This window comes from Pistacia vera, unplaced genomic scaffold, assembly GCF_008641045.1.
Source record: "Pistacia vera cultivar Batoury unplaced genomic scaffold, PisVer_v2 Contig102, whole genome shotgun sequence".
Taxonomy (NCBI): Eukaryota; Viridiplantae; Streptophyta; class Magnoliopsida; order Sapindales; family Anacardiaceae; genus Pistacia; species Pistacia vera.
This window is the reverse complement of record NW_022195050.1, coordinates 660,141-683,088: the sequence shown is the minus strand read 5'-3', so window position 1 is coordinate 683,088 and position 22,948 is coordinate 660,141. Positions and strand designations below refer to the sequence as shown.

Sequence of the window (22,948 nt, the reverse complement as noted above, 5' to 3'; positions counted from 1 at the left end):
TCTTTTGGAAATTTATCTCTTGTTCTAGTCACACAATTCCGAGTTCATAGCCATGAAAATAATTGGCAAAATAGTGAAGCTGAAATTGAAAATAGAGAAGCTGACAACTGGGAAGACAGAGAAGCTGAAATCTCAAGTCCGTCAAATAACGGTAAAGTCTGTGAAGTCACCAACTCCGAGTAAGAATGTGAATTCAAATTCAATTATTATTACAACCGATTATCAGTTGTTGCTTGAATCAGGTTTAGATGTCAACGAATTAATTACGAGAACTATGAGGAAGATTTTCAGATACATGAGTGATGTTACAGCCACAAAAATTGGTGTTCATCGAATTGGAGGGATTGGGAAGAGACTACCGCGCTGAAAGCCTTGACAGGTTACCCCAGAGTAAAAATCAGTTTTGATGTGATTGTTTGGGTGTCTGTTTCAAGATATTGGAGCACAAGAAAGATCCAAAATGAAATTTTAAAACAGTTAGTCATTGTGTTGTGAGGATTCTGCAACTGATTCTCAAGTTGCAGAAAAGTTATTCCAAGTTCTAAAAGGGAAGAAGTTTTTGTTGCTTCTGGACGATGTCTGGGAGAATATAGATTTACAGGCAATTGGAATTCCTGATCCCAGTATAGAAAATGGCTGCAAAATAATAATGGCTTCGAGAAAGGTAGATGTTTTGCGAAGCATGGATGCAACTGGGGTGATTGAAGTGGAAATCGTTTCCAGAGAGGAAGCTTGGAAACCTTTTTTAAACAAGTGGGAGGAATCATTGACTTACCAGAGATCCAGCCCTTTGCGCGAGCTATAGTTGAGGGCTGCGGTGGCTTGCCACTGCTGATCATTGTTACTAGAAGGGCACTAGCGGAGGAGACTAATATTTCTGTTTGGAAGTATGCATCCAGCTGGAAGGGCACTAGTGCAGGTCTAACAGAACCACCTTCCGAGGAGGAGTGGAGACAGGCCAAGATGATATTTTTGATGGATAATGACTTGTGCACTCTAACTGAGAAACCAAATTGCCCTGAGCTCTCTCAATTGTTCATGCAAAGAAACTCTAAGCTTAGAGTCATACGCACTTCTTTTTTTGACTTAATGACTTCCCTTACAGTGTTGAACCTATCTAGGAACAGGATCAGGTCCTTGCCAAAGACACTATTTAAGCTAATAAACCTTGAGATTCTCATACTCCGTTATTGTGACTGCCTGCATGTGCTCCCTTCTGAAGTTGGTTTTCTTGAAAGACTTGAGGTGCTTGATCTCCACGGCACAGAAGTTATCAAGTTACCTGAGGAAATTGGTAAACTGGCCTCCCTTATACAGTTGGAAGTATCACTTTATGGATCTATCGACTATACAGAGTATGTTAGACTGCCACAGAAACTGATTTCAAATGGGATTATATCAAAGCTTCACAAGCTGGAAAATCTAAGTATTGATGTGTATCCAGGAGATCAAAGGTGGTATAAGGTGGTCAGCAATAACGTAAAAGATTTGAGTTCTCTCTTGTCATTTTCCTGAAGTAGAAAACCTCGAGCTCTTCCTCCAAACAAGCATAGCATGGAACACACACGCTTAAGTGAGTTCAAGTTTGTGGTTGGGCCTGATGTGAATGACATTACCTCCCGGGTCCCAAATTATACCGAATTTGATTATCATCAACAAGGTCAATGCTTGAGATTTGTAACAGCGAGACGAAACCTGAAGCAGTTCTTAAAGTATTGGCTCGTAGTACTGTTTTCTATTTAGATTATCACCTTGGCATCCGGAATCTGTTAGAATTTGGGGTCAGCAATATCAATCGATTGAAATTTTGCACAATAAGTGAATGCCCCAACATTGAAACAATTTTGGAAAGTGATGAACTTACCGAGGCTGTGTTTCCAATCCTGGAGAACTTAAGTATGCATGATATGTGGAACTTGACAAGTCTGTGGGAGGGAATTGTGCCAGCAGGAAGCTTTGCTGTGCTGAGAATTTTAACAGTGCAGGCCTGTCCAAAGTTGAAGTATGTGTTTAGCAGATTTATGAGTGAGTTCATGCCAAAGTTAGAAGAGTTGACAGTGATCACATTCCACTCCCAAGATTGAAGAAGCTAAAGCTTCATTATCTGCCCGGATTAGTTAATATTTGGAGAAGCGGTTGGCCCTCATTAGAACTTATCAGCATTTATGGTTGCCCCAGGTTGAAGAAGATCATTGGTAAGGATTCCAAGTTGAAACATAGGAAAATGGAGATTCAGGCAGAGGAGAGTTGGTGGAATGCATTAGAGTGGGAAGATCCTGAACTGCATAGGCATCTTCAAAACTGTTTCACTAACATTTCTGTGGATGACCTATAGAAAGAAATAGCAAAGGTCTTTGTGGTAATTGTCATCTTTGTTTCAACACATTTCTTCCTTCAGGCAAAAGTTTGGTTTCAAATTATGGAAGGAGTGTGTTGTGAATAATATGTAAGATTTGTAATCGAATTCAGTTTTCTAGTTTAGCTTCTTTGCATTTTGTACTACTTAGATTTTCTATATCAATGAAAAAATAATTCATAATAAATAACGATCCTGAAATATCCTCACCATAAAATTTTCATTTCCGCTCTTTAGTCATTGTTCTGTTCATCCGCTTTTAGATTTAACCGCCTCACAAGTATTTCCTGCACATCTCTCACATTGCCATCAGGGTTTACATTTACCCAGAAAACTATATCAAACAATTTACCAACTGCATCATGCAGATTTTCCATTATTGTAGTTTTCCCAACTCCTGGAGGCCCCCATATGCAGATTGTCTTTATTTCAACATCTCTGAGATAATCTTGCAACAGTTCTATATGTTCATTAAGTGATGGGAACTCTTCAATTTTCTTGGCACGCCTTCTGATGATTGGAGCTAGTCCTTTCTCAACCATTACTTGAACTTGCCCAATTTTATTCTTTAAACAGACAATCTCCTCTGTTTTTTCCACTATTCATTAACCAAGCTTCAGGAATCTCAACAACGGGCATACTCCACACACACATTTGCGGATATTCTGATACTCAATCTTCAACTTCTTGATCTCTTCCTTCATCTTTTCCACATCACTTAGCCAGGTTTCACATTTCCCAGTCTGCATCTTCTACACATAGATTTCTATCAAGCTTGGCAAAATTCTGGCTCATATTTTTCACATAACCAAGCTTCTGCTTCAAACAATTGAATATGTTTTTTCCTCCTTTTAATGCCGGTGCAACTAATGTACCAGCTACTTGCTCGATCATTGTTTGCTGCATCCTGCAAGTAATATCTTTAAAAATGAATGTGTTGAGAAAATTATTATGATAGAGCTCCAAAAATGGCTTAATTGGAATAAATTATAATCTAACATACTAATTAACGACAAAATAGGGGAAATGTTTTCATAACCAACCCGGTCAGGTGACCAGGTAGACGTCATCAGGACAAAAAAAAATTAAGAAAGCAACAGGTTACAGGCTCATTGATGTTGGTTAAAATGGTCTGGGAAAGTCGTAAATCAGATTGGTGCCAAACAAAAAACACTATAATTACAAGTTAGTCGGATATACCAGCAAACTCTGTAATATTTTTCCTGTTTTACAATCCAGTATCCACAATTGATTTTTCTTTTTCTCGTAATATATAAATATCAAATGATTAACCGAAAAACCAGCCAATCTATAATGAAATTCGATGATGAAAAAAAGAGTAAAAGGAAAATTACAAAAAAGACGGCATGTGCCTCAATAACTCCAGTCTTAAATCACTGTCTTTCCTCTAATTCTTAATGCCATAAACGAAACTGGTGAAACGGAAACCACAAATGTACTAGAGGGCAGTATCAATGAATGGGCCTCAAAAGTCTGGAGAATGGAATTATATAACTAGTTGTGGCATTTGATCGAACAATTAGAGAGCAATAATACATCTTCACAAAACTAAAAGGCAATTCTGACCCAAATTACAAAGCAATGACACAAACTCAAGCAGCTTCACGTAAGAACTTCATCCCATATACACTTAGAAATGCATTCAAATCCAGCAACCAAGCACGCTGAGATCAGATGAAGTGAAATAAAAGTTGAAACACAAACAAACCTCGGCGGATGGCGAGTCGGCGACTGTATTGCGGCCGGCGGCGGTCGATCGAAGAAATCTGTAAAGAATCTGAAGATGCCGAAGTTGTTTGATTGTAGAAGTTGTCTGGTTACTGGCAACATTAGCCTGGTTTTGACACAAAACCGGTTGGTAGGGGTGTTCAAAAAAATACAAAAACCGAATCGAAAAACCGATTAACCGAAAAAATGGTTCGGTTATGGTTCGAAAAATTCAAAAAATCGAATTTTTTGTTCTGGTTCGGTTATCGGTTCAGGAAAAATTAGAAACGGTTAACCGAAAACCGGTTTTCTAAACCGATTTTTCAAATATATATTAAATAAATAAATCCCTAATTCGCTCAATCTAAAATCCCAACCCAAATTTTTTTTCTTAGTTCCCAATGTATTGTCTATATTTACAATTTAATTTATGACAAAAAAAAAGTTTTATAAAAAAAATAAGGGAAAACCGGTTTAAAACCGGTTAACCGCTTTTTTTAAAACGGTTAACCGGTTCGGTTTCGGTTCGACAGTTTTCCCGAACCGAAAATTTGGTTCGGTTTAGAAAAGCGGTTAACCGGTTCGGTTAACCGCTTTTGAACACCCCTACCGGTTGCACTGGAGGTTTCAATTCCATACAGTAATGCCGGTCAGTGTTTGTATGAGCTTATGATTTTAACTTATAAGCATTTGAAATTTTAAGCAATTACGTGTTTGGTTAAAGTATTTATAAGTGACTGATAAGAAATTAACGTGTTTGGTAAAATGTGGCTTATAAATACATTTTATTATAAAATAACTAAAAAGGGTACTACATTAAACAAGGATATACTATGGAATTTTAAAATTAAACAAGGATAATGTGGTAATACACTTGATCAAACTAGTTTATAAGAAAAAAAAAAAAAAAAAGTTACCTCCCCCCAATTTTTTTTTTCTTTTTTGCTTATAAACTTAACTTATAAATTCAAAAAAGTTATAAACAAACATGTCAATTTAATTTTAGAGTTTATAAACTAGTTTGACCAGCTTATAAGCTTAGATAAATACTCCCTAACTGAAAGTAGTGATTTTTAAGTTGATCGTCCCGGTCTAGAACCTGGTTTCTAATCTAACCGATTGAACTAGGACAGACCGGTCGGGTTTAAATTAAGAAAGTATACAATAATGGCGTATTTGATAAATCAAATATATCGTGATCTAAAAAAAAAGAAAAAAAGAAAAATGATGGTTCGGATTTGTAGATAATATTTAATGAAAATTTGTAGATTCCTGAGAAGAGGTTTTAATTAAGTCTTAATCATTAGTATAACGTGATCAATTAATATTATTTGGACAGATTGTCTTTTAGTTTAAATATTAATTAATCTTGAAACTAAAATAGAGTAAAATTAAGATTATAATTTTAAATAAAACTAAAACTAATATTGAATTTTTTTCTTTTTTCTATTTTTTTTTAAGAACGGGGTGTCTGTGCTAAATTATACGCACCTCAACTAATTCACCAAGACCCTAAGACTACTGGCCAATTAAAAGCTTCAATGGTTATCCTTGCTAGCAATTGAGAACGTATTCAAACTCATGACCTTTTGAGTAATACACCCAAGAGTACCTATAAAACCACTTGATCACCCAGAGATGGTTAATCTTGAAAATTTTATATTTAAAGAACTCCTGCTAAAAGGTTTTCTTTTTTCTTTTTTTCTTTTTTGACATATACTGTATATTCTAATCCAAAAAAATTATATATAGAAAATATTTAACAAATATATTTTAAATTCAACAAACAATATTAAAACATAACAAAGTAATGTTTTCTAAAGTAAAAGCCTAAATAAATTATAAAGCTATTTAAATGACACTCACCATATGTTAGTTAGTTGAGATTCTAACCTACTTAACATAATAAATTGTACAAAAGTAATGAATTTCTCTTTCAAATTATTCATGACATATATGATTTACTCTATCTAAGGCTTAATTTATTTTATTTACTCTTTAGTAAATAATGATTCCAAATTTCAAAAAATAATTATTGTTATCTAATTAAAATAAATATTAAAAAATATTCTTTTACTATTGCCTTTTTAATAAATAAATAAAATATCATGAATGAATTTCACTATTGGTTGCTTATGCTTGCATGATTTAAACGCTTGTGATAAGATATTGTAAGATTTTATTCAAAATTAAGCGGCCCGATTTTAGGGGCATTAATATTAATGATTTAATAACAAATAAATCTTGCATGTACATCCGACTATTTGATGGACGTATCGGATTTAAGAAAGATAGATATAAATTGATCATCTCTCTGCCTATTACAGATACACATAGAAAAAGATGTATGCTTAGACCTATACATAAAAAAAAACTAATTCCATCTAAGGTTTGTGTAACATCAAATAAAGGTCCAAAGAGAGAAATTAATTTATCTAGGAGTTCAATATTGAACAACTACTTATGGAATCTTCTAATTTCACATCAAGCACGCTTCCTAATTGCAAGGATTGTGAGAATTGTATGTTCAAGATCTTGAATTATGTTGTTGATGTTTATTTAAACATGTATGTCTATGCTAATGTTTCTTAGTATTTTCTAACGTATATAATATTTGTAGTACCCGAATTTAGTTCTTGAATATATATATATATTTGGTGATCGGGGGTGTCTGAGTCAGCTTGCGCACATCTTAACTAATATCTTAGGATTCTAAAGTTGACAACAAATTAAGTCCCCTCAGTAACTACCTTTATTAGTAACTCAGGTTGATCGAACTCAAATACCTCTCGAGTAATACACCTAAGAGTTTTTTTTTTTTTTTAAACTAATCATCGGAATCCATTAAACACCTTATAAGTCTATTCTTAAAAAATTGATGTAAGAACAATGCATGACATTATTTCCTTAATTTATTTTCGTATTCTATTAGAGATTATTCATTTAAAGACTAACTTTCTTGTTAAGTTATGGACATTCAAATATCAATAAATCCTATTTTCTTGTAGGAATTTTATCTCGATCGTGGATCCGACATCAATCACTCTTGAGGACGAATGCATTATATGGCTGACTATTGTTACGAGTCAAACATTTTTTTTGAAAAATAATTATTAGAATAGGATAACCTATGGAAAATAAACCCTACAGATCTTAGGTTTATTTATTTAGAATCTAAATTTTTTAGTTTTATAAGTTTTTTCAGAATTCTAGTTAGCCAATCAAAAGAATTTATTTAGAAACAATTTAATAATCTTAAAAAGTTAATAGTTTATTCATTTATTAATACAAATTTTACAATTCTCATATAACATGAAAAAATCTGTCTGTTTTATATGCATATTTATCTATCATATACCAATATTATATTATTCTCTTTTATTAATCTTTATTATTTATAAAAAAAAATTACTTTTTCATTGCCCTAGAAAGAAAATCATAACTTTTACATAGTAAGAAAACCTTACAATTTTGTTGGTAATTTCGAATCGAACATTTTTTGTACCAAAATCAGTGGGGTTATCAAGTTTTACGTTTCACGTTTTAAATTTCATTTACACAAAATTGTTATAAAATTATATAAACTGGTAATTACTATGAATTAAAGAAACCTCGTACAATAGCTACTAAGCATTTGATTATTTGGTTAACAAAAAAAAAAGTGTAGTAGTCAGTTAAATCATTTTTAGGTACGAGGCAAGCACAAAGAAAGCAACGTAACTACGTATTTTATATTTCTTCACGATTGAAGTTGGTTCTTCCTCAACCATCATCAATATTTGTTGGAGTTGATTCTTCGTCAAAACTACCTTGCTTCATTCACCTAGGAAACAAGATCAATCCGTGGCCACTCAAAATTACCTTGCTTCATTCACCAAAATTGCAGTCAGCAGCATATTGTAGGGATGGCAATTGGGTAGATTGACATGTGGTAACACCTAGGGGTGCAGTCGAACCAAGTAGCTTGTGAGCTACTCGGGATCAACTTGTGACGAACTTAGGCTCGACTCGTAGAAAATCAAGTAGTTCAAGAGTTTGAGCTCATCTCTAAGCTCATGAAAAATGTCGAGCTTTTCGGGCTCGATTCGAACTGCTCGCAAACTTCTAAGTAGTTTGCGAGCTCACCGTCATCTTCACTTCTTCACACAGCAACATCAGCCACCGTCGATTGCAGCTTCAATTTGTTTTTAGTATTTTGAACACTAAACCCAAAAACAAAGATAATCATTAACACAATTTCAACCAGCTTAGGCACGAGGTGGCCGCTAAGATGGAGGGCAAAGAGGAGTCAAGGCCACTGATGCAGATGTCGTCAATGAAAACGGCTGGTGCCACATGAGAGCAGGTCGGAGGTAAAGCTGAGATCTCACGAGTTCGATGACGGTGGGGTGAACTCCGATGGTGGCGAGTAGTTTCCTCATGATGTGGCACATGCAGCAAGAAGATCGATTGAAGATTATGACTAGGTGGAGAAAAGGCGTTGGATTTTGGTCTCAATAGATTCTTCAGCAGCAGGTGGGTTAAGTTCTGAATGACGTCGTTTTCTTAAATTCTTATAAATAACTGAGCCGAGCCGAGCTCGAGCCCTTTAATTTTTTAAACGAGCCGAGCTCAAGCTCGAGCTCGAGCCTCCTACTAATACATTCGAGCAGAGCTAGAGCCGCCACTACTTGGCTCGGCTCGGCTCGTAGGCACCCCTAGTAACACCCAAACCAATTAAACCCATTAAAAACAAAACAGATCTGCAACCCTGTCAAATTAATTAGCATTCTTCACTTGTAAATATATATATTATAATAAAATAAGCTATAAGAAGAGAAGATAATTGAGGGGAAATAAAACCAATGCTTTTCTTATATCAAGTTAAATGCACATCATCTTTCACAATACATCTATTTATAGTCTCAAGATTATGAAATATTATAAATGAAATTAAAAACTAATAAAATGCTTTGAAGTTGTAGAACTTGAAAGGTTTAAGAGTTAGAGAAGATGAAAGATTAGGAAGTTATAGAATTCCTAGGGACATCCACATTTATTCATAACACTCCCCCTTGGATGTCCATTACACAAAGAATATGCCTCGTTAAAACCTTAGTAGGAGAAAACCCAATAAACCTAGTGAAGAAAAAAGAGTACATTATTCTTGTGTATTATACGCATTTAGAAACTGTCTCATTAAAAACCTTACGAAAACCCAATGGGATAAAACCTTGGTCAAGGGAAAAAGAGTACAGTGCGTATTTACTCCCCCTCATTATGATATCACTTAAGATTTTTGTACCGACGCATTTTAATATTGTATACCAACTTTTCAAATGTTGCAGTTGGTAAAGTTTTAGTGAATAAGTTTGCCAGATTATCACATGACCGAATCTGTTTAACTTCAATATCACCATTCTTTTGAAGATCATGACTGAAGAAGAATTTTGGTGATATATGTTTCGTCCTATCACCTTTGATATAACCTCCCTTTAACTGAGCTATGCATGCAATATTATCTTCATATAATGTTATAGGGACTTCTTTGTTGTAATTAATGCCACATGATTCTTGAATATGTTGGGTTATTGATATGAGCCAAACACATTCTCGGCTTGCTGCATGGATAACTATTATCTCAACATGGTTTGAAGAAGTAGCAGCTATAGTTTGTTTTGTAGAACACCATGAAATAGTCGTACCTCCATATGTGAACAAATAACCTGTTTGAGATCTAGCTTTATGTTGGTCAGATAAATATCCTGCATCTGCATAACCAATTAATTGAGGTGTAGATTTATTTAAATAAAATAAACCCATATCAAGATATCGAAATATATGCTTAATTTCATTCCAATGCCTTCGTGTCGGAGCACAACTATATCTTGCAAACAAATTTACTGAAAATGTTATATCCTGTCCCGTATTGTTAGCAAGATACATTAATGCACCTATTGCACTTAGGTATGGTACTTCAGGACCAAGTACCTCTTCTTTATCTTCTGCTGGCTGAAAAGGATCTTTGTTCACATCAAGTGATCTTACAACTATTGGGGTACTCAGTGGATGTGCTTTATCCATATAAAATCGTTTTAAGATTTTCTCAGTATAATCTGATTGGTGCACAAAAATTCCACTAATTAAGTACTCAATTTGCAAACTGAGACAACATTTTGTTTTTCCAATGTCTTTCATCTCAAATTCTACTTTTAGATAATCTGTTGCCTTTTGAATCTCTTCAGGAGTTCCAATAATATTCAAGTCATCAACATATACAACAATTATAACAAATTCAGATCTAGATCTTTTTATGAAAACACATGGGCAAATAGGGTCATTTTTATAACCGTCCTTTAACAAATATTTACTAAGACGGTTATACCACATACGACCTGATTGCTTTAATTCATATAGTGATTTATGCAATTTAATTGAATAAAATTCTCGAGAATTTGAGTTGCATGCTTCAGGCATTTTAAATCCTTCAAGGATTTTCATGTATGTGTCGTTATCAAGTGTTCCATATAAATAGGCTATAACTACATCCATTAGACGCATATCAAGGGTTTTATTTGTTGCCAGACTAATAAGAAATCGAAATGTTATTGCATCCATCATTGGAGAATATGTTTCTTCATAATCAATGCCAAGTCTTTGCGAAAATCCTTTTGCTACAAGTCATGCTTTATATCTTATGATTGCATTTTTTCTCATTTTGTTTTTATACAAATACTCATTTGTACCCCGCTGACATTAGATCTTTTGACGTTTGGACTATAGGTCCAAAAACTCCACGTTTTTCTAATGAATTCAGTTCTACCTTGATTGCGTCTTTCCATTTTGGCCAATCTTCTCTTTGTCTACATTCTTCCATAGATTTAGGTTCAAGATCCTCATTATTATTTACAATATCAAGTGCTATATTGTATGCAAAATTGTTGTCAACAATTATTTCTTTTCTATTCCATATTTTTCTTGTAGAGACATAATTTATTGTGATCTCTTCATTCTTGCTAGTTTCAGGTACTTGAACTTCTTCTGGAGTTTCATGATTAAATATGTCTCTATTCTCTTCATGAGAACTTGCCTCCTTGATGTAAACATCTTGGTCATTTGCTACTCTTTTCTTTCAATGATTTTTATCTTTGGAACCAACTGATCTACCACACTTTAAACGTGCCTTAGATTCATTTGCTACTAGTAATTGTCCTTCAGGGACATCAATCCGAATTGGAGCATTTGTAGCTGGTGTGTGAGATTTAGTCACTCTTTTTGAATCAGTGAATGCATCTGGCAACTGACTTGCTACATTTTGCAAATGAACTATCTTTTGAACTTCTTGTTCACATTGTTTAGAATGAGGATCAAGATAAGATAACGATGACATTTTCCAAGTAATTTCCTTTTCCAATTGCCTATTCTCTCCCCCTAATGCTGAGAAATTTGTTTCATCAAAATGATAATCAGCAAGTCGTGCTATAAGTAAATCTTCTGTTAATGGTTCTAAATATTTAATTATAGAAGGAGATTCATATCCAACATATATTCCCAATCTTCTTTAGGGACCCATTTTAGTGCGTTGTGGTGGAGCAATTGGAACCGCACATCCAAATATTCTTAAATGGGAAATATTTGGCTCTTGACCAAAAGCCAATTGTAAAGGGGAGAATATGCGTTAACTTGTGATAAGCATTCATAATATCTATATATTTGTTATATTTCCTCATGTTTTAATGGTTATAAATGCTAAATCTTGGGTTTTGATTATGTTTCGTATTTTGTGGAGTAGATTGAGGAGTTAAATCAAATTGAATTCAAAATCAAGAGTTTTGGAGAGAAAAAATCGGAGCTCAAAAAGGGATACATTCCAGAAGCGGATTTTGCTTAAAGCGTGGGCACGTTCTGTTTTCCCAGAATGTTCATAAAAGCAGTCAGCAGATAAATCGTGGGCGCGCCTTATTGGATCCGAGATTTTTGACTTAGAGTTACGAATTTGTTGGAGAAAAAGATATGTATGACAGCTAGAAAGATTTATTTACCCTTTCTTAATCTCTAGGATTTGCCAAAACTCCCTATTTTGGTGAGATTTGCTTTTAATTAGTTTCCTGATCTAGACAGGATAACCATGATTAGATGGAGTTATAAATAGGGAGATTATTCACAAGAAAGGGGACATCGATCTCTACCTCTTTTTCTTCTCTTTTCTTTAGGCTTTCTTTTAATTATGTGTAGCTAAATACTTTTCTTCCAACTAAAGGATAATTGAAGTTTTGGTTCTTCAAGGATTGTGAAATCTAAATAATTTTCAGTATTATTTTAATTCTTTACTATTTATATATCTTCTATGTTTATTAACAATTATTGTCTTGATTGATTGATGCAAAAGGTCCGTTGTTCAATTATCAGGTTGATAAATTGCCATTTAGAACTTTAAATCCGTAATTGTTTAAGTATTCTAATATTAGTGGTGAAATAACATAGTTGATTATAAAGGGATTTTCGATTTATGTTATGAAGATGTATAATCTAGTATAAATGAATCGAGCTTGTGTATTTGTTGGCTAGAATTGGTAGTCTCTCTAATTATTAATGCTGTCGATAGATTAAATCCTAAGAGCTTGTTTAGGGTTGTTTATTGACAAGGGAAGTAATCAAAGAGCTTGTTTTGGTTATCGAGAAAGTAAGGAGAGATAGGTTGTTAGAGCTTGTTAATAACCATAACCAATTTAGTGAAGAATAGAAGATTTTATCCTTGTAACTGTGATCAATTCTCTGAACCAATTCTGAAATTATATCTTTGGTTGGATATTTGCTTGATATTGATTTCTACTTAATTTTTAGTTGATTATAATTGCTTTCTTTTTATTTCACTTCAAAATTTCAAAACCCCATTTTTCTTTGCTTTAATTTTCATTAAAATAAATCTACCCAGTCTTTGTGGATATGACCTTGCTCATCACTATTACAATTTGTATTTATTTGAGAGTGAGAATTTTATTATTTGTTGGATTCGACACCCACCAACTTGTTGGCCTAATGCGTACAAATGCTGCTGCATGTAAAATAGCATGTCCTCAAGCAGAACTTGGGAGCTTTGTTCTCATAAGTAATGGTCTAGCAATCAATTGGAGGCGTTCAATATATGACTCTGCTAGACCATTTTGTGTATGAACATAGGCAACAGGCTTTTCTATCATTATTCTGATTGACATACTATAATTATTAAAAGTCTGAGACATAAATTCACCAACATTATCAAGATGTATTGTCTTAATTGTATAATCTAGAAATTGTGCTCGCAATCAAATTATTTGGGCAAGTAGTCTCGCAAACGCCAGGTTGCAAGTAGATAATAAACACACATGGGACCATCTTGTAGATGCATCTACTAAGACCATAAAATGGTTCACATGGTGGATTAATAGGCCTACATATACCACCTTGAATTCGTATTAAAAATGTAGGTGATTCAATCCCAATTTTAGCTAGTGATGGTCTAATAATTAATTTACCTTGAGAACAAGCAGCACAATAGAATTCATTAGATTGAAAAATCTTTTAATTTTTCAATGGATGTCCATGTGAATTCTCAATGATTCTTCGCATCATTATTGAACCAGGATGGCCTGACCGATCATGCCAAATAGTAAAAGTATTAGGATTAGTAAACTTCTAGTTTACTATAACATGTGTTTCAAATACACTGATATTTGTGTAGTATAATCCGGACAAAAAAACAGGTAATTTTTCCAACACACATTTCTTGCTTGCAATTATTCTTGTAATATAAAGATATTCAATATTTTCTTCATTGGTTGTCTCAATATGATATCCATTACATCGAATATCTTTAAAACTTAATAAGTTTCTTTTAGACTTGGAAGAAAATAATGCATCTTTTATAATAAACAGTGTTCCTCTAGGCAATAATATATTAGCTCTTCCAAAGCCTTCAATTAATCTTGTACAACCATATATTGTATTTATGTTAGCTTCACGCATTATCAAAGAAGAAAAATATTTTCTTTCTTTAAATATAGTGTGCGTTGTAGCACTGTCTGCGAGACAAAGATCTTCATCATCAATCTTGGATCCAATCATAGACTTGGGAATGTCCATTTTTCTTTATTCAAAAACAAAATACATAGTAAGGCATATTACAAAGCCAACAAAACAAAGTAATTTATCTAAAATTGAAAATCACACTTAAACATATTTAAAGCAAAACACTCATTAAAAGAAAGACACTCAACTTAAACATATTAAAAGTAAAACACTCAACGTAAATAAATTAAAAGTAAAACACTCACAAAAACATAACTTTAATAATTTTGGACATTCCCATCCCTAATTAAATGATCAATTCTCCCTTTAGGATTTTCAAAGAAATTTGCAACATCTAGATGTGTTATATTAACAGGTCCATGATCAAAATTATCATCTTGATAAGCAAAATTTGCTTCTCTATTTTCATTTTAGTAGGCAAAATTTGCTTTCGTATTTGTCTCCTTTTCTTTCAATGATGCTTGATAAAGTTCAACAGGATGTTTGGGCGTACGACAACTACGTGACCAATGTCCTTTCATGCCATATCGTTAGCACATATTTTCTCTATTCTTCGAATTTTTATGTTGTCCACTTTTGCCCTTTTCCTTTTTCTCTTCATCATTATTCCACTTCTGGTGGCTTTTATAATTAGAAGAGTTATAGTTATAACCACCACAGTTGTGATTATTACGACTTTGACCACGTCCACGGCCATGACCACAACCATTGCCACGACCACGACCACAACCATGGCCATGACGTACCCCACGCCCATGATTATTAGATATTGTCACATTCACTTCAGGGAATGGAGTAGAACCTATTGGGCGAACTTCATGATTTTTCCTTAATAGCTCATTATTTTGTTTGTTGGGCGAACTTCATGATTTTTCATTAATAGCTCATTATTTTGTTCAGCCACAAGAAGGCATGAAATTAGTTCAGAATATTTTTGAAAACCCTTTGCTCTATATTGTTGCTGCAGGGGCACATTTGATGCATGAAAAGTAGAGAATGTTTTCTCTAACATATCTTCATCAGTAATATTTTCTCCGCACAATTTCAATTGAGAACTAATTTTGAATACTACAGAGTTATATTCAATTACTGATTTAAAATCTTTTAAACAGAAATTCATCCAATCATAACGAACTCTAGGAAGAATCACAATTTTCTAGGGGTCATACCTTTCCTTCAAATTTTCCCAAAGAGTAAGTGGATCTTTTACTGTAAGATATTCAGTTTTCAATCCTTCATGGAGATGATGTCGAAGGAAAAACATGGCTTTAGCCTTATCTTGATTGGATGATTCATTTCCTTCTTTGATGGTGACACCAAGACCCATAGCACCTAAGTGAATTTCAGCATCAAGAATCCACGACAAATAATTCTTACCCGTAATATCAAGAGCTACAAATTCAAGTTTTGTAAGATTTTTCATGACGAAAATTGGCAAATGGAAAACTTCAACTCCAATTTTGATAAGAGACAAAAGCTTGAAACTTGATGAGAATTATTTTTTTCTTTGACAAGTTGATATGGTTAGAGACTCATGTTGATAACGTATAATAAAATAAGCTATAAGAAGAGAGAAGAAATTAAAAGCTAATAAAATGCTTTGAAGTTGTAGAACTTGAAAGGTTTAAGAGTTAGAGAGGATGAAAGATTAGCAAGTAATAGAATTGCAAAGGGCATGCACATCTATTCATAACACACACACACACACACACACACACATTTTAAATTTTTAACCTTTAATTCTTACATAAATCCTTACTCTAAATTTTTTAAATTGAAACATTTTTTGTTATTTCAAATATTTCTTTGTTCAATGAAAATCTATAAAGAGAATAATCATACAACGAGGTTAATCTGAATCTAAAAAGAAAACGTATGTTTCAAATTTCAAATTAGGAGAAAGATGTATAAAGAAAAACCTAATTAAGTATGAAATCAGGGAAAAATGATGTAAATGAAAATCGTAATTAGGTTTGAAATTGAGGAAAATGGATGCAAATAAAAAACCTAATTAGTAGGTTATTTTTTTGAATTAAATGAGATTTAAAGAGTTTTTCTTTTAAAATAAAATATATTTTATTTAGCAACAGGGGATATTGATCAATGTAATGGGGGCTAAAAATATTTCCCCTAAAAACTTTACCCACCCTAATGAGTAAATGACTTTTTCCCACCCAAGGTTTGCCTTAATGACACTTTCGCACTCAAAAAGTTTCAAAATACCACTTTCCCAACTAAAGTTTATATTTTGTTAATGCTAAAAATACACTTCACTTTATCAATCGGCGTTCAGCATGTTACTATAAGCTAGGGTGATAGGGGTTTTGTAGAGTGGAGGCCGGTGGATCGAATGGTGGTGATCGATTAAATTTTTGTAGTCGGAATCAGCTAGAAATCAATTAAGAATAAGAAATCATAGCTTTGTGATGGCTGGCAATCGACGAAAAATTAGATGGCGGAGTGAGAAGGATTTTGTAGAGAGGAGATCGGAGGTTCAAATGGTGGTGACAGAGATAATTTTTATCGCCGAAATCGGATTTGGGTAGTAATATCTTATCCAATCCAGTGAAAAACTTGTTTGTTTTAATATTGATTATTCAATTCAAAAAATCTAATCATATTTTATTCAACTCAAAACATTTAACAATTACCTTTCACAATCAAAGTTTATAAATTAACAAAAATACCCCTACTCACCCAAGCCACTATCACCCTTCAGCAACCACCACATAACGATTGGTTTACTTTAATTAATTTTTCATGTAACTTCAAGGCTCAAGCTACCATGGGATACGTTTTCCTTATGCATTTAAAACAAAAATAATTAAATAAAATTAAGTAGCTCGTTTGTTTGCTTTAATTAACAGTTGGCAAAATCAATTAATTATTTTATAAACTATAATTAGCAAACTAATGAACAGGTTTTGTAGAAACAAATAAATTAATGAATAAATTTTTACTAACAACATTTCAAATTCGACATTTCTAGAAATTTATTTATTGCTTATTTCGATTCCAAATAAGAATTCCAGGCAAACTTTGTAATATACATGCTTTAGGGTATTTATCTATTTTACTCAAAATGGTGTAATACAAATACATTACATGAAAAAATAATAATGATAGTTTACGTATATTCAAGAAAGTAATGCAAAAAATAAAAGAATAATGTCAAATCAATTAACCAGTTAAAAATCGGCATTTGGAATAAAACAAGCGCATAAGAAACCATTAAATAATTTTTTGGTATATCGCTTTGAGCCGGAAATTGGTCCCTTCTACTTCTCATCCATCAGAGCTATTTGGTGGAGTTGATTCTTCAGAAAAATTACCTCCTCCGTTACTTTCACAAGCCTTTTACCAAGTTTCACTGAACTCGGAGATGGATATACTCCGAAGAAGAATTTGTAATTACTTACTAGGGTTTCATATTCGATCTTCAGTTTCTCGATTGCATCTTTTATCTTTTCCACCTTATTGAGCCACATTTCGCAAGAGTAGATCTTTTCAATTTCTTGGATTTTCTTATGATCCAATCTTGATTTTAAAATTTTTTGGATGTCATAGAGAGATTTTTCTTCCCTTTCAAGGATGGCCATGTTCTTGCTAATATTTTTCACATAATCATAATTGTGCTCTAAATACTTGGTTGCTTTTGCTATTAGCACACAAATTACTTGCCCAGCTACTTGCACCAGTACTGCCTCCATCCTGTAAATTTTTTATAAAAATGGAATCCGTTAGTTAATTGTCAACATAAGAGAGATTAATTAGCAACATAATAGAAATATTGATAGTTAAAACTTTTTTAAAATTTTAAAAAAAAAAATGAGAGAGAAGAAATAGGGAATAAAAACAAATATTGAACTTCATATTCCTTTTTTTTTTTTNGATTTTGTAACATGGTATCGGAGCGTGGAATCTTGGTTAAAACCACCGAATTTTCGCCTTTTTTTTCAAAATCGAGAATAAATCAGCTCGAATCTCTTTGCTTTCACTCAATCAATTACCATTCTTCTTTCCTAGTTACAATTGTTTCAACAATGGAGTCTAACAACTCTGGATCTTTTTCTGCTGCAACCATAGCTGCCAGTTATAATAATCCACTGTACATACATCCTTCGGACACGCCAGGAACTCAAATTGTAAGTCAAATCTTGACTGAAAGTGACAATTATAGCACGTGGAGTCGTGCGATGAAGATGGCATTACTTGCGAAGAACAAGTTAGGGTTTATTGATGGGACACTTAAGCGTCCTACTGATCCTCTTTAGGCACAACAATGGGACCGCTGTAATGCTACAGTCATGTCTTAGATCATGAATTATATTTCTAAAGATTTGTTGGCTAGGGTCATATATGGAACTAATGCTGCGACTGTCTGGCAAGATCTTCAAGAAACCTTTGATAAAATCAATGGTTCAAGAATCTACTCAATTATGCAAGAAATTGCTACAACGCAACACGGTTTGGCTTCAATTTTTGTTTACCATGCGAAATTGAGGTTCTTTGGGATGAATATTCATATATTGTACCTACTATCTATTGTACCTACTCCGACATGCACTTGTGCTTCTTCTACCATCTATAAAGAACATGAGAAAACTCAAAAGGTCATGCAGTTTTAAATGGGATTGAATGAAGGATATGCTGCTGTTCAAAGTTCTGTTCTTTTAATGGATCCTTTGCCTTCAGTGAATGTGTTATATGGGATGTTGATTTAGGAAGAAAACTAGAGGGGAATCACTGAGTCTACACCAAGTCAGTCTGATGCTGCGGCTTTTCTTACCCAAAATCCTGTTACCCATCCATCTAATACAGGTAACAGAGATTCACAATCCAGGAAGAAACCAATGCAGTGTGATTTTTGCCATTTGAAGAACCATACAATTGATTTTTGTTGGAAGCTTCATGGCTATCTTGACAATTGTCAAAGGAACAGAAACAAGAAAAATAACAATAAATCGGTCACAGCAAATAATATTGTCTCTACTGAAGAGGAGCAATCTTTGGTTTCACCTCAAACTGCTCAGCCTTCTACAACTGTTAGTAATCCAATTTTCTCTCCTGCACAATATGAGGAAATTTTGAAGCTCTTGGGCAAAGATGGTTCTCATGTTGTTGCAAATGTTGTGCAACGTATTGATTCCTGTACAAATGTAGCAGGTACTTCTGTTTCTCTTATGGCTTTTGCCTTGAGTAGTGCTTGGATATTAGATATTGGGGCTAATGAACATATGACATGTGATTTATCTTGCTTGAATAATGTGCAACCATATGCCTCTTCCATACATCATAATGTAAGATTGCCAAATGGTTTATCTGCTTCTGTTACTCATACTGGTGATGTTTGTTTATCTCCAAAAATTGTGTTACATAGGGTCTTTTTCATACCACAGTTTAAATACAACCTATTATCCATCTCTAAATTTTGTAAAGATAACAATGTCCATGTTATTTTTTTTTTACAAAATTCTGTCTATTTTAGGACCTATGGAATGGATCGACGATAGTGATTGGTAAAGAGCACCATGGATTGTACTACCTGATTCATCCACAATCTTCTAGTTTGTTTTCATCTTTAAATAAAACAATTCACATTTTAACACTTGCCCTTTGGCTAAAACATGCAGACAAGTTTTTCCTACTCGTATCATATGGCATCATATGGCTGGATTATTCTCGTGCCACATGGACATATTTGATGACTGTAAAATCTGATGCATTCCATATCTTTAAAAATTTTGTTTTCATGGTTAGCACCCAATTTGGTGTTAACATCAAACAAATTCACACAGATAATGGTACCGAATTTTTTAGCATTGATTTTACAACTTTTCTCAACTTACATGGCATCAAACATGAAAGTTCTTGTCCTTATACCCCTCAGCAAAATGGACCTGTAGAAAGAAAGCATAGACACATCCTTAATGTAGCCAGAGCATTCAAATTGCAGTCTCATGTTCCTGCCATTTTTTGGGGAGAATGTATCTTGGCTTCTACATATATTCTTAACAGAATTCCTACTCCCCTTCTCCACAACAAATCACCCTTTGAAATATTAAACCACAAAGCTCCACATATTTCGCGCTTTCGAGTATTTGGTTGCTTATGTTATGCAAACCTTTTGCCAAAATTAGACAAATTTTCTCCAAGAGCCATTCCATGTATTTTCCTAGGCTATCCTCCATCCCAAAAGGGTTATAAAGTGTTTGATCTGTCTTCTAAAAGGATTTTTGTTAGTAGAGATGTTACCTTGCATGAAACTATTTTTCCATTTGCTAACCCTGCATTCATTTCTCATTCTTTGAAATTATTTCCTGATACTGGCTGTTTCTATAATGATTCACATGATGTTGGTGGTAACAATCCTATGGAGGCTATGTATCTAATCTCTATTTTAGACAATTCCACTGGTTTCTCAACAAGAGGTCCTTCCAATGTTTCTCCTTTATCTTTAGGTACTGATTCTTTGCCTTCTTTTCATTCTATTTCCCAGCCTAATCAAACTGAGTTACGTAAGTCCACTAGAATTACTAAACCTCCTTTTTGGCTGAAAGATTATATTCTTACCTCCAAAACAAAACATCCCATCTCTAATTATCTTTCCTATACAAATCTTTCTCCTAGCTATCAGTGTCTACTTTCTGCTATTTCCACTTTTTCTGAACCCACAACATACAAAGAAGTCATTTAGGATCCAAACTGGGGGCAGGCTACGGCAATTCAAGCTTTAGAATCTAATGGCACATGGGAATTAGTTCCTTTACCACCTGGGAAGCAAGCAATTGGATGTAAATGGGTTTATAAAGTCAAATTGAAAGCTAATGGCAGCTTAGAAAGATATAAGGCTCGTTTAGTAGCCAAATGATATACTCAACAGGAGGGCATTTACTACACAGAAAGTTTTTCTCCTGTGGAAAAATGGCCACTGTTCGCATTATTTTAGCTTTAGCTACCATGAATGATTGGGGACTTTATCAAATGGATGTATATAATGCTTTTCTTCAAGGTGATTTAAATGAAGAAATCTATATGCAAATTCCTCCAGGCTTAGCTAATCAGTCTACACAGAAACATCAGGTTTGTTGATTGTTAAAGTCTTTATATGGGTTGAAGCAGGTGTCCAAACAATGGCATCATAAATTTACTACTGCCTTGTTAGAGCATGGTTTTCTCCAATCCAAAAATGATTACTCCTTGTTCACCAAAACCTCTGGAGATACTATGGTTATTTTGTTGGTTTATGTTGATGATATTTTGCTTACAGGTAATAGCTTTTATGCAATTCAATCAGTGAAGCAATTTCTCAATGCTCTGTTCAAAATCAAGGATTTGGGTCAATTACGTTATTTTCTTGGGATGGAAATCAGTAGGTCCAAGCATGGTCTGGTCATGAACCAGCGTAAATATGCTTTGGACATTCTTTCGGAAACATGGTCAGATCGGGTCTTGCCCTACCGATACACCATATGAGCAACATCTCAAGTTAACTTCTTATGACCTTGACAAGACTGCTGGTACCACTACAACAGATCCACTTCTTGAGAATACTTATTCTTATCAAAGATTGGTAGGTAAACTTATCTACCTTTGCATGACTTGACCAGATCTTTCTTATTCTGTTCAACTTTTAAGTCAATATATGCATTGTCCCAAGAAATCTCATCTGCAAGCTGCTTATAGAGTGCTCAGGTATCTCAAACAAAGTCCTGGTGCTGGTATTTTTTTTCCTTCCAAGAAGAAATATACACTCGATGCTTATTGCGATGCTGATTGGGCTGCTTGTCCTACGACTAGAAGATCTTTAACTGGTTATTGTATTAAATTTGGGGACTCTTTAATCTCTTGGAAAACCAAGAAACAATCTACTGTTTCCAGATCATCTTGTGAAGCTGAGTATCGTTCCATGGCTTCCACCTGCTGTGAAATTACTTGGATACAACATCTTCTTCTCGATTTGGGTATAAAACTTCTAGCACCAGCTCTTTTGTATTGCGATAGCCAAGCTGCCCTTCACATTGCAGCTAATTCGGTGTATCATGAACGCACTAAACATCTGGAGATTGATTGTTATCTGATTCAGGAGAAAATTGCTTGCAGTCTGATTCGCACTGCTCATATTTCCTCAAGTGGGCAACCTGCTGATTTGTTGACTAAGGGGCTTGGTAAGCAACAACATCGTTTTTTGATGGCAAAGCTTGGCATGCTTGATCTTCATCAACCCTTACCAAGCTTGAGGTGGGATATTGGATGATTGTAAATAATAAATAGGAAGTCCAGATGATGTCATAATATGATTACCCATAGAGTTTAGTTTAATTATTTAAGTAAACAAATAGTTGTAAAGGAGTAAGAAAGTGAATGTAACTCTTCTTCCCGATTCTACTTCTCTGAAACTAAAACAGAGTTTGTAACAAGAAAAAAAGAAAAATAATATGTGATGAAAGATAGCATTAGTGGACGTAATTAATTATAATGTGGTGGTTAATTAATTGAAAATTTCAACATACATGTGATGATGCAAATGCAATGCCCCCTTAATTTATAATTAATTATGTTTTGGCTATTGATCAAGATCAAAATCAAAATTGACAAGAGCTAGTCAGCCAGCACGTGAGTCAGTGGCCGCTTTGGTAGATCGTTGGTGGCTGAACGAAGACTCAGCCTCCACATACGAAATCAGTATAAATAAAATAAAGAGAGGGTCGCCATTACCGGAATAGTCTTCAATTTTTATGAGCATGAGATGACAGATGCATGATGTTATGCCTTCTTCGACTTTTATAATTATTTATTGGAGATTTTATTTGTCAG

At 33.8% G+C, this 22,948-nt stretch overlaps 2 protein-coding genes across 2 annotated transcripts; one reads left to right on the top strand and one right to left on the bottom strand.

Moving 5' to 3' along the window:
* The first annotated feature begins 52 nt into the window (after positions 1-52).
* On the top strand, positions 53-1,515 carry LOC116121624 (disease resistance protein RPS2-like). Its single transcript, XM_031407566.1, has 3 exons — positions 53-242; positions 525-664; positions 724-1,515. Exons 1-3 carry the CDS (start codon positions 53-55, stop codon positions 1,513-1,515), a joined length of 1,122 nt encoding a protein of 373 aa, XP_031263426.1.
* A 13,146-nt stretch (positions 1,516-14,661) lies between these two features.
* Positions 14,662-15,554, bottom strand: LOC116121615. Its single transcript, XM_031407559.1, has 2 exons — positions 15,301-15,554; positions 14,662-14,992 (listed from the first exon to the last, which is right to left on the bottom strand). Exons 1-2 carry the CDS (start codon positions 15,552-15,554, stop codon positions 14,662-14,664), a joined length of 585 nt encoding a protein of 194 aa, XP_031263419.1.
* Between the last annotated feature and the right edge of the window lie 7,394 nt (positions 15,555-22,948).

Bases quoted from the DNA above. Each gene is read 5' to 3' on its own strand.
- LOC116121624 (XM_031407566.1), top strand. From the start codon at position 53: ATGAAAATAATTGGCAAAATAGTGAAGCTGAAATTGAAAATAGAGAAG. The intron at 243-524 runs GTTTAGATGTCA...CTCAAGTTGCAG, and splicing joins TCAGTTGTTGCTTGAATCAG to AAAAGTTATTCCAAGTTCTA. The intron at 665-723 runs GTAGATGTTTTG...AATCGTTTCCAG, and splicing joins TAATAATGGCTTCGAGAAAG to AGAGGAAGCTTGGAAACCTT.
- LOC116121615 (XM_031407559.1), bottom strand. From the start codon at position 15,554: ATGAAAAATCTTACAAAACTTGAATTTGTAGCTCTTGATATTACGGGT. The intron at 14,993-15,300 runs GTATGACCCCTA...AAAATCATGAAG, and splicing joins TGGGAAAATTTGAAGGAAAG to TTCGCCCAACAAACAAAATA.